General features: G+C 45.4%; 1 protein-coding gene across 1 annotated transcript; it reads left to right on the top strand.

The window, feature by feature from the left end:
• The first annotated feature begins 2934 nt into the window (after positions 1–2934).
• Positions 2935–4125, top strand: LOC125554959. The gene has a single exon (XM_048718308.1). The coding sequence runs from the start codon at positions 2935–2937 to the stop codon at positions 4123–4125; it is 1191 nt and encodes a 396-aa protein (XP_048574265.1).
• Positions 4126–11799: the final 7674 nt, after the last annotated feature.

Here is an 11799-nt window from a genome sequence, read left to right as displayed (position 1 = left end):
CATGCGTGAGTAATTCCATTGTAGGCTTGCTGGACGGTGATGGGTTGGATGAGATCTATCATGTAATCGAGTTAGTTTTGTTAGGGTTTGATCCCTAGTATCCACTATGTTCAGAGATTGATGTTGCTATGACTTTGCTATGCTTAATGCTTGTCACTAGGGCCCGAGTGCCATGATTTCAGATCTGAACGTATTATGTTTTTATGAATATATGTGAGTTCTTGATCCTATCTTGCAAGTCTATAGTCACCTACTATGTGTTATGATCCGGCAACCCCGAAGTGACAATAATCGGGACCACTCCCGGTGATGACCATAGTTTGAGGAGTTCATGTATTCACTATGTGCTAATGCTTTGTTCCGGTTCTCTATTAAAAGGAGGCCTTAATATCCCTTAGTTTCCATTAGGACCCCGCTGCCACGGGAGGGTAGGACAAAAGATGTCATGCAAGTTCTTTTCCATAAGCACGTATGACTATATTCGAAATACATGCCTACATTATATTGATGAATTGGAGCTAGTTCTGTGTCACCCTAGGTTATGACTGTTACATGATGAACCGCATCCGGCATAATTATCCATCACCGATCCAATGCCTACGACCTTTCCATATACTGGTATACGCTTATTTACTTTCCCGTTGCTATTGTTACAATCACTACAAAATACCAAAAAATAGTACTTTTGCTTTCATTACTCTTTTGTTACCGTTACCGCTACTATCATATTACTTTGCTACTAAATACCTTGCTGCAAATATTAAGTTATCCAGGTGTGGTTGAATTGACAACTCAACTGCTAATACTTGAGAATATTCTTTGGCTCCCTTGTGTCGAATCAATAAATTTGGGTTGAATACTCTACCCTCGAAAGCTGTTGCGGTCCCCTACACTTGTGGGCTATCAACACACTAGAAGGGATCTTAGGCACAAAATTAAGAAAAGTTCAACATGACCTTTACTAACAAGAGGACATAGTGAGTGCCAGAAATTCAGCGAAATGGAAGTTAATCGACGTTTCGCGAAAACACATTGGCACTCATGTCATAACCTACGACTATAAGCCAACGATACTACAATAGATCTAATACACACTACTCAAATATAATCCATTCTAAATATCGATCAAAATGCAATTCTATTTACCCTAAAGACAAATAACACTAAGAAACATTTGCATATATTTATAAACTAGTGGTATTTACCCTAAATACAAATTTGACCATGCATACCAGAGATGTCCGGCTCTTGATGTTCGAAGGCAGCGCGAGGTCTCCGATGTTGGCGGAGGAGGTTGACATGGCTGCAAGGCACCTATCCATCGGGGTAGAGCTCTGCGGTTATGACGGTGACAATGACGGCGGCAGCGACGAGTCGACTCCTCTGGTGTTGGAGGAGGAGGCCATGCCTGCGGCGGCACGAGGAGAGCGCGCAGCCGCGTGGAGCGATGGCGGCAACCAGGGGCGCGGTTGCGAGGAGCGGCAGCGACGATGAGGGGCACGACAGCGACTCGGGTGAGATTTGAGGGGGGAGGACATGGAGCGGGGCGGGGGAATGCCTGTTTTGGGGGCGAATTGGTTTTTGGGTGAAAATTGAACCGCCAGGGGTGTGGGTTTAACAGGATAGAGCCCGCCACCCGAAAAGCGAGAAGCTGCGGCGGGAGTCCGTTGCACCCGCCATTGCTAAGATGACCTCCTTTTGGTGGGTACCACAATTTCAGTTGTGGAGCGGAGGAAATGCTCGTCCGCCATTGTTGGCCCACCGAGCAGTGGTGGTCGGTTTTTATTTTGCCTGCCTGCCACTGTTAGGTTTCAACACGCGGCCAAATCTGAAAAGGCTTACCTGTGGCGGGCTCCGTTTTTCGCCCATCATATATAGCTTACTAAGTAGCAGTGGCGGCCATGCATTATCACCCGTCATTGCTGACTTTTTAAATTAGCCGTGGCGGGTGATACACTATGCCCGCCACTCAATTGTGTTGACCTATAAGCCTTTTCCCAGTAGTGAAGGAGGGGCAGGACCCACCGCCGAGCGGTGAATGTACCTTGGCGGCATGCCGGATCTAGTAGCTAAAATCCACGAAATCCTCAATGCCTGGCACGGTGCCGTCATATGGCCCTTGTAGGTTGTGGTAAAAGTTTGAGCGTGTTTAGTAGAAGCGTGACCAGAGGGTGTTTTCTGTAAATCTGAAGCATACATGATTTGAGCTTATTCAAAATTGAAAAAATAGTATAACAACAAAATCCTTTCAAGATTTCGATAAAAACCATACAAAATTTGTCAAAATCGATGCAAGTATTAATTACTTGTGATTTTAACAAAGTATAACGACCTATATACAAAAGTACATGAGGTCACATTTCTAACATACTCAAAAACAAAAACAAACTTAATATTCATAATCTATGGAAATTCTACCCCAAATAGATATAAATTTGTGTATGTTTAAATTTAAACAAGTCGGATCAAGTTTTAACCAAAAAAGAAAACAACTTAAAAATTGAAAAATAAAGATATAATCTACACCTACGGCCACCGTCAGGACCATCGGCATAGATTTGACGGCGTCGGCCGACTGTTGGAGACCGGGTAGCCAGTGCCGCCTATATGCCGACGGCCTTTCTATAACGACAGGAGCCGTCAGCGTAGATTAAGGTATGCCGATGACTACTGTCGGCATAGATGGCAGTGTGCCAACGTCTTTTCTGTCTCGGCGGTTTTTCCCAAGCCGTCGGCATACCTCAACTATGCCGACGCCCCGACAAAAAGCCATCAAAAAGCCGTGGGCATAATGGGTTATTCCGGTAGTGATTCTCAAAAAAAAAAATCCATCGTTGCCTAAAAAAGCCTCTTATCCATCGCATATTGCTCACAAGGAGAACACAACCCTAACTTTATCAAGGATCCCGTCCCAAGCGGCGGCGGCGCATAGAGATGAAGCGCAAAAACAAGGACCAGAGGAGGGCCGATGGAATCACCGATAGAGGTAGTGATTCGCTGGAGACCATGCGCCCGAACAAGAAGCAGAGGCTCGGCGGTAGCAGCGGTAGCAATGAGGAGCGTGAGCCCTCGCCCTACCTGGTGGTAGGCCATGGGAGTGTGAGCCCTGCCTTCTCCGTGTTCAAGGTGGAACCCTACACCGACGGCGGCGGCGGCGACACCCCGGTGAGCATCCCGCGCCGCCTCGCCCGCCTCAAATGCAAACACAACATGTGTTTCGTCCCTTTGACATTGAAGGACCGCCGGTGGATCGTCGGCGTCGGCGGCAGCTCAACCAAGAACTACTACGGCCCGGGGACCATCGTTTTCGACACCGAGAAGCAGTTGGTGATCCGGGGCCCGGAACCTAAGTCGATCAAGAGCCTCCCGATCCTGCTACCCATCGACCAGAAGATCTACTCTCTTTCCCGAAGCCCCTCAGTGAAGGGACCGCTCGATTACTTGCCCTGGTTCGAGGTCCTCGACCTCTCCCAGGCACAGGCAGTCGACGGCCGTCTAACCAACTGCAAGTGGAGGTCCCTGCAGCGGCCGCCCTTCTTTCCCTGGGAGCTCACCCCACGGCAGTACTGTTGTCCACCGAGGGTTGCCGTCGAGTCATACGTCGCCGTGGGCTCCCACATATTGGTTTCTGTGACCGGACGGGTGGGCACGTACGCTTTTGACACCAAGGGCTCGAAGAAGTGGGTGACGGTGGATGACCAGAACGACCTGCCGTTCAGCGATGGTGCCATCCCGCATGGCCGTGGGCTCTTCCTTGGCTTATCAAGCACCACAAAAGCCATCACTGGATACAAGATTATAATGGGCACTAGTTCACTCTCTGTTGTTGAGATTCCTGTGGTGTCCGACTTGGAAGATGAAGAGCCGGTCGCTCGCTCACACAATTTCGTGTCCCTGGGGATTGATAGTGGCTTCTGCTTGGTGACCTGTTGGAGCGTTGACGAAACGCCGTATCCCCCGCATCGCCGGGCGCACATCAGGGTGAGGACGTACAAAACAGATGATTTTGTGGAGTCGGAGGGGAAATGCTTGGTCGTCTCCAAGCAGTGGATGCAGGTTTACAAGATCTGCGATTTGATCCGGACACTAGATGAGCCATGTCTGGTTGGTGTGGTCTACATATGAGTAAGCCCTTTTCACATCTGTCCGACTTCATGGATAATTTAATCCATGTGATTGCAACTGTATTTGCACCTGTAGATTCTCGTGAATTTGTTAGAACAAGGTGCATATAATTCTGGATTGTCATGATAAATTTCTCTCACTTTCTGTTAAGTTATTACTCTTGTCATCTTGTTTAAAAATAATATTCCCTTCTTCCAATAGATTAGCAAACTACAGTATGTTATCACCAGTGGTTAGTTGGGTTTGGATGCTGGAGTTAGCTGTTAGAAATCCTGATGGTAATCATCATCACCGGTAGTTTTTCGAAGATGGCATGAATGGTCCCGAATTGTTTATGTGTTAGCTCATATCTAGATGTCCATGAAAGGATTGATTTTGGACATGTATTTGGAAGGTAATTAGACTGGTAAAAATGCCACAGGAAGGCCATAGCCTCGAAAGTGGCACCAAGTTAAGGCACCTTGTGCAATTAAGTAAAAAATAATAATCATTTTGTGTACCCTTTTCCATATTTTCTTAATCTGCCATCTTTAGCTAAAATGGAGCTGCAAACACTAGCTATGCCCGATTCGTGATTTGTGATGTTTCCCTATGAAAGCTAGAAAATACCTCGCGCGTTGCGGTGGGAATCCTCGAGAACTTTTATAGATAATCTGAGTAGTTGAGAAACAAACGGAAGCTAACAGCAAAAAAGAGAGCAAAATAAAGGAAAGTAAAAATGTGTAGTGTAATAGATACAACCTGAAATATCTTTTGTTTTAGTTAATTCTCAACATTTTATGTTATAGCCACCAAGAAGTCATCGAGGGATGACAGAGGTACTAACCCACATAAATAAGTTCTTAATCATAAGCAAAAGTCTGATTATCTATGATGGTTACATTGATCAAACACAATCACTTGAATATCCAATGGATATATAAAGTACATCATGAACATGAGGTTAGGCCAGGAGACGAAGTGTTGATGGATCACGTGGTTTCAATTGTAATGATGTGCAAGCTTGCATGTGAAGGAAAGATAGTTATTCAGGATCAATTTTACCGTTATAGGATAGAATACAGGGCCGTGTAGTGTCATAGAAAATTGAGATGTGTGCATGTATCAGTGCGTCGTTAATTGATATGCAGGTAAGAACCCTCTCACCTTGCTCACTTTCTTTCTGGGTCATTTTATTCTGAGTGAAGTGCATCATAAGTCCTCAAACTATTTTAAAGGTGTCACGTAGGTCCTCGAACTATGAAAATCGTCATCCAGGTCCTCAAAATGCAATATGTGTGTTATCCTGGTCCTTAAACTATTTCAAAGGTGTCACATAGGTCCTTGAACTATTTCAGAGGTGTCACATATATACACACTTATTACACTTCAAGAATTTTTTAGGACCTAGATGACACTTTTCATAGTTTGAGGATCTACGTGACACCATCAAAATAGTTCGAGGATCTAGAATGCACTTCACTCTTTTATTCTGCTATTAAAAAATGAACTACAGTCTATGATCCCAAATAAAATTAACAAACACTGGGCAGATCAATAAAGAAACAAACATTACGAAGGGTACAAATGAAGATAGGTAAGAACAATCTCACCTTATATCTTTTTTATGGCCCTTTTTATCCTGCTGCGCTGAAAATTGAACTGCAGTATATGGTTCCAAATGAAAATAACACATACCGTGCCCATCATTAAAGAAACGAACATATATCAACATGCAACCAAAGTGAGCTGATCTTTATACATATGGCATTATGTTAGAACTTATTAGAGGTAACAAAATGATCTATGAGCTTTACCTATCAATAACCATGCAGCAAGGTAGACTGAAAAAAGGTCATTATGATAAACTGTAGAATATCAAGGTTTGAGAAGAAAACGGTCTATACTATTAGACTGAAAATACATGCAAAAAGCAAAGTCATACAAGACCCAAGCTATGCCTAAGCGGGAAAAAAATCTGAAACGATCAACACAAGATGGATAATCTACGACAATGACTATATCTGCACCAACCATCTCTTCATACTACAAGGACAACGAGAAAGATTCTTCAACATCAACGCCTTCAGAAAGGAAACGACGGTCAAACGTCATTGTCACTGGATCCAACCATTAAAGGTCAGGCTCTAGGTTTTCACCTTCAAGAAACAAGTCTGAGTACATCCAAGCAATGCCCTCAACAAGGTAAAGACGCAAAAACATCGCCAGCCAGGTATAACTAGTTTAGGTCAGACCTTAGGTTTTCACCCCGGAACTCGAGACCAGGAACTCGAGAAGCACCACCAAATCAATGTTATCATGTCTTGTCGCCACCACTTTTCGCGTTCCCAGCTGCTACAAGCGTGGCATTATCGCCATGACCGCACAACCATATCCTCTACGTCAAGCCACCATCCATATAATTTATCTCACCGTTGAATGCAGACTGACTGGAATGAGTGCAACCAAAACTCATAAAAGAGCCTTTTGGTTGCAACTCGAGAAGCACCACCAAATCAATGTTATCATGTCTTGTCGCCACCACTTTTCGCGTTCCCAGCTGCTACAAGCGTGGCATTATCGCCATGACCGCACAACCATATCCTCTACGTCAAGCCACCATCCATATAATTTATCTCACCGTTGAATGCAGACTGACTGGAATGAGTGCAACCAAAACTCATAAAAGAGCCTTTTGGTTGCAACTCGAGAAGCACCACCAAATCAATGTTATCATGTCTTGTCGCCACCACTTTTCGCGTTCCCAGCTGCTACAAGCGTGGCATTATCGCCATGACCGCACAACCATATCCTCTACGTCAAGCCACCATCCATATAATTTATCTCACCGTTGAATGCAGACTGACTGGAATGAGTGCAACCAAAACTCATAAAAGAGCCTTTTGGTTGCAACTCGAGAAGCACCACCAAATCAATGTTATCATGTCTTGTCGCCACCACTTTTCGCGTTCCCAGCTGCTACAAGCGTGGCATTATCGCCATGACCGCACAACCATATCCTCTACGTCAAGCCACCATCCATATAATTTATCTCACCATTGAATGCAGACTGACTGGAATGAGTGCAACCAAAACTCATAAAAGAGCCTTTTGGTTGCATCTCGCAATCTCGCCAGTTGTGAGCCGCTCGCAGCAGCCATTGGATCCGAAGAGGAAAATCCTCATGAACATCCAAAACTCATAAAAGAGCCTTTTGGTTGCATCTCGCAATGTCGCCAGTGGCGTGCCGCTCGCAGCAGCCATTGGATCTGAAGAGGAAAATCCTCATGAACATCCTCCAGTGGCCACCACAATCTACAGCTCGAGTGGCCGGACGGTTCCGCCACGGTCATGATGACGAATGCTCCTTCGCGATTGGATGAACCACCTAGCGGCCAAGCGCCAAGCATCAGCATGCCAATTTGAGACCCGAGGCGCCACCGCCGACCACCCGTGGCCTTGTGATCTGCCGGTGGCGAGCGTCTTAGGTCTCCATATGACTCTGTGCATCAGAGAAAGTGGACGACCCTTATCACCAACGCCGCCGTGCTCAACGTTTGGACAGCTAGAGTAGCAGCGCGCCAGACTCCAAACAGGACCTTGACTGCACATGCTGCTAGAGCCTCCACGAAACGAACATGGAGGATGATGGCCATCTCCACCCAGGCCGTTGCCAAGGTTTGACCATGCCGCGTCCAGAGCTCCACCCAGTCACTGCGCGCAGATTGCTTGAGCCGCCCGCCACTATATGAAGATCGTTGATGATTCGTTGTCCGCCCTCGGGCCCGCCTTACATCAAAGCCATCGCCTGGAGCCCCGCCGCTGCCGTCAGCCGCACGAGCTTTGCCCGATAGCATCGTCCGACGGCGGCGAGGGAAGCGGGAGAGGTGGGGAGGTCGCCGAGAGATCAGATCGAAAACTGCCCGTGCTGCCCGTCCGGACGACGCGAGGGCGGCTGTGGCAATGAGCTATTGGTTGCTAGCACCAACCCCCTGTGTGGTAGATATGTAGATTGTTTGACTTGGACATTAAGCATATGTTTTTCTTTGTTGCTCGAAATTTATGTTCATCACATATTTATGTCAGGTGCTAATGCAGTATGTTAGCAGTTTTGTTATAGTTTTTGTAGTAGCTCTTTAATTACGTTAGGCTCCACCCCCTCACCTCCACATCACATGTTGTTTTTTCCCCTTTGATTAGGAATCAAATTGTAATTAATTATGTCGCCTCCATATTGACAAATCAAATCATAACTTGCCAATTAGCACTTACCAATTGATAATCTAAGTGCAAGGAATTGCCGCAGCACTTTTCAAAGATGGAGGTGGTAATTATGGAGTATCGAACCCACAAGTAGATAAAGGTAGGATTAGTATTCTCTTAATTAGGTCCTATCTGCAACTGATACAATCCTACGTACACTATGTGTTTGCTTTACCTAGAAAATGAAACAAAAGTACTTAGCTGGTATGAAATGGTAGCTTTGCAATATAATGAAGACTTGTAAATAAAAGTTAGTTGCTGAGTTGTTAAAGAACTGTAAAATAAAGTTAACGGGTGTGGAAAAGCGGGTGGTAGGATGCGCGAAATTGTCCCTAGGCAATTGGATATGAAACTAAAGTGATAATCATCTATTGCGGTTTTATATGCAAGAGAGGCCTATGCCAACATGTAGCAAAATCCATGTGCAAAAAAATAACCTTGGAAGAGGGCAACATAAGAACTTTTCCAATGTTAAAGAGGGGGGAAAATGAAGGCGGTCGAGTTAAATTTGGAACTCTTAGCTACATCTATACTTATTTTTTGCAATTGATTTCCATTTTCATGAACCCTTTTTCCCTTACTGGGCAGCAAGCACAAACTGATGGCAAGGTATGTAGAAGCCAAGAAGTTCGGGGCAAAGGAAGGAAAACAAGTTGTGGATGCAAAAACAAGTACAAAGTAGATAAAGACTACTAAAGGCCATCTAAATGTTGTCAATGAAAAGAAGGCAAATAAGTGTTTGCTTTTAAGGTTTTCACTCTTTATATTTGAACGTGGTGTTCTTTTTTGTGGTACTCCGTGATGGAGCCAAAGGGGCGTTGGAGGGGAGCATGCCCCCCCCCCCCTCCTAAGATTGAAATTTTTCTACATATACCCTTGAAATTTATGTATAAATCATCAAACAATTTCTACTTTGCCCCCCCCCCCCCGGTCATTCCTGGCTCTGTCCCTAGTGGTATTGATTCTGTTTTGCCTTTGTGATCTCTCATACTTCGTGCAACCTGTTTAAATGACGGTTAGTCGTGCTAATATTATGTGTGAATGATACTTTTGATGTTTGTGATTTCTTGTTGTCAGTGAGTTGTTTGTTGGCCATATGATTTTTCCTATGTCTACAATCTCATCGTGTACATGCTCTATATCAAGTTTGTATTACATGTTGATTCCGAGGCAAGTTTGCCAAGGGGACATCGTCATTTCCCGTGGCAGGCCTATACAATCAAATTTGAGCACCGCGCAATAGGCCATCCAAATCCGGTGAAGAAGAGCCCTCTGAAGCCCTTCAAGGCAGGTGGACAACTAGAAGACCCCGAGCCGAATCTCCTATTCTTCGCTCGTAACGAAGCATAGAGTGCATTCGTATCAATCATACATAGGCAATCTTTGTGGGCCCGTCGAAACAGGACAATGATTGTTGAACAAATGGATACCGAGGGCATGTCTCCGTTGTTTTTCCTTGAGTTTTCTGCTTTTGTTTTTTCTCTGTCGGTTCTTCCGGTTTTCTTTCCGCATTTTTTCTTTACCAATGACCTCTGTTAGGATAAGTCAGATTGGAGCCACTCTTGGAGGCACCTCTCATGTTGATCCTGCTCATGCTCAAGCGACAAAATCGTTGGGGTCAAAGTTGTGGTTGTTCATCATGGAGACATGGATAATAACGAGGCTTCATTTCTTTATTTTTGCAAACGCTGTTTAAATGCACAAACATATTTTAAATTCATATTTTTTTTTAAAAATGACAGACTTATTTATTTCAAAACCTTCTATTTTTTGTGGGGAAAGGTTTTCAAACAGGGTTTTCTAGGAAACGGGCTCGCATTCTTTTTCCTCACTAAAGAGCGTAGCTGCGGGGGCACTATTGGCCCGGCCCATTGAGCGATAATTGGTGGCCTCCCACACTGAGCCACTATCATCGCGAAAAATAAGCGTGGAGAATCGAAAACGAACAGGACGCGCCTTGCTGTTTCGTCACACACACTATGGAATCGATGGATGGCGTCGTCTCCACACTCGGCGATCGGGGTGGATGCCGCTCACTTCCTCCGGCGATCCAGATCGCGTCCAGCGACTAATTACTCGCCGTCGCCGACGCTTCAGTTCCTCAACATTGGCGCATTGTTTTCCTTTTAACAACATACATACATAATCAGGAAGCATGAAGTGAATATTACCATCCAAATCCGGTGAAGAAGAGCCCTCCGAAGCCCTTAAAGGCAGGTGGACAACTCGAAGACCCTAAGCGGAATCACCTATTATTCGCTCGTAGCGACGGATAGAGTGAGTTCGTATCAAATCATACATAGGCGGTCTTTGCAGACTGGTCAAAACAGGACAATGGTTGTCGAATGAACGGACCCCCAGGGCATGGCTCCGTAGTTTTTCCCTTGGGTTTTTGCTTTTGTTTTTTCGTTTCCGGCTCTTTCGGTTTTCTTTCTGCATTTTTTTTCCTTTTTCGTTACCGGTGATCTCTATTAGGACAAGTCATATTGAAGCCACTCTTGGACTCTCATGTTGATCCTACTCATGCTCAAGCGACAAAGTCGTGGTTGTTCATCATGGAGACATGGATAATAACGATACTTCATATCTTTTTTTGTGAACATTGTATAAATGCACAAACATATTATAAATGCACAAACATTTTTTTAAATGACTGAGTTATTTATTTCAAAGATACAATTTAAAATCTGCCAGAAAAGCCAGGTCGCAGGTTTTCAAACTGGTTCCCCCGCAGAGAACATATTTTGATTATTTTTTTCTGGCGGACGGGCACACATTTTCTCTCTCTGTCTCTCTCACCGAAAGAGAACATGTTTATTGGGCCGGGCCCATTGCACGACAATTCGTGGCCTCCCGCACTGAGCTACTTCGTCGCTAATCGTGATTTCTCAAAAAAAAAAAAACCGCGGCGGATCGAAAGCGGACGCGGCAAATTAATAAAAAAGAAAAAAAATCGTCACGCACGCTATCGAATCGATCGCGTCGTCTCCACAGTCCGTGACCGGGGCCGCCGGGGCGGATGCCGCTCGCTTCCTCCGTCCCTGCCTTGGCCGCCTCCGGCGATGGAGATCACTTCCAGCAACAAGCTACTCGTCGACGCATCAGCTGCTGAACACTGGCGCACTTTTTTTTTCCCGGCGGGAGCAGGGCAGAGACGGCAGCAGGACGCGCGAGGTCAGGTCGACGAACGTCGCTCGATCGGCCGGCAGCCGAGATTCATGGCTTGGCTCGTCGTCACCCAGCACCTCGTGATTCTTGTCGTAATTTACTCTGTTCTCAGAAAAAAAAACAGATAAATCACTCTGCCTCGTCTCTGTTCTAGGCTGGCAGTCGTGTCGTCGCGGCGCCTCACTCTGCCGCTGCCGGTCACCATCGCGCCGGTCCGTCGGTAGAATTCGGTTCGTGGTTAAATATAAAAAGGAAATCAACAAG

The sequence above is a fragment of the Triticum urartu genome, chromosome 4 (genome assembly GCF_003073215.2).
Source record: "Triticum urartu cultivar G1812 chromosome 4, Tu2.1, whole genome shotgun sequence".
NCBI lineage: Eukaryota > Viridiplantae > Streptophyta > Magnoliopsida > Poales > Poaceae > Triticum > Triticum urartu.
Note: the sequence above shows the minus strand (reverse complement) of the source record. Positions and strands in the feature narration are given on the sequence as shown.

Excerpts from the sequence above, each read along its gene's own strand:
- LOC125554959 (XM_048718308.1), top strand. The coding sequence starts at position 2,935 with ATGAAGCGCAAAAACAAGGACCAGAGGAGGGCCGATGGAATCACCGAT.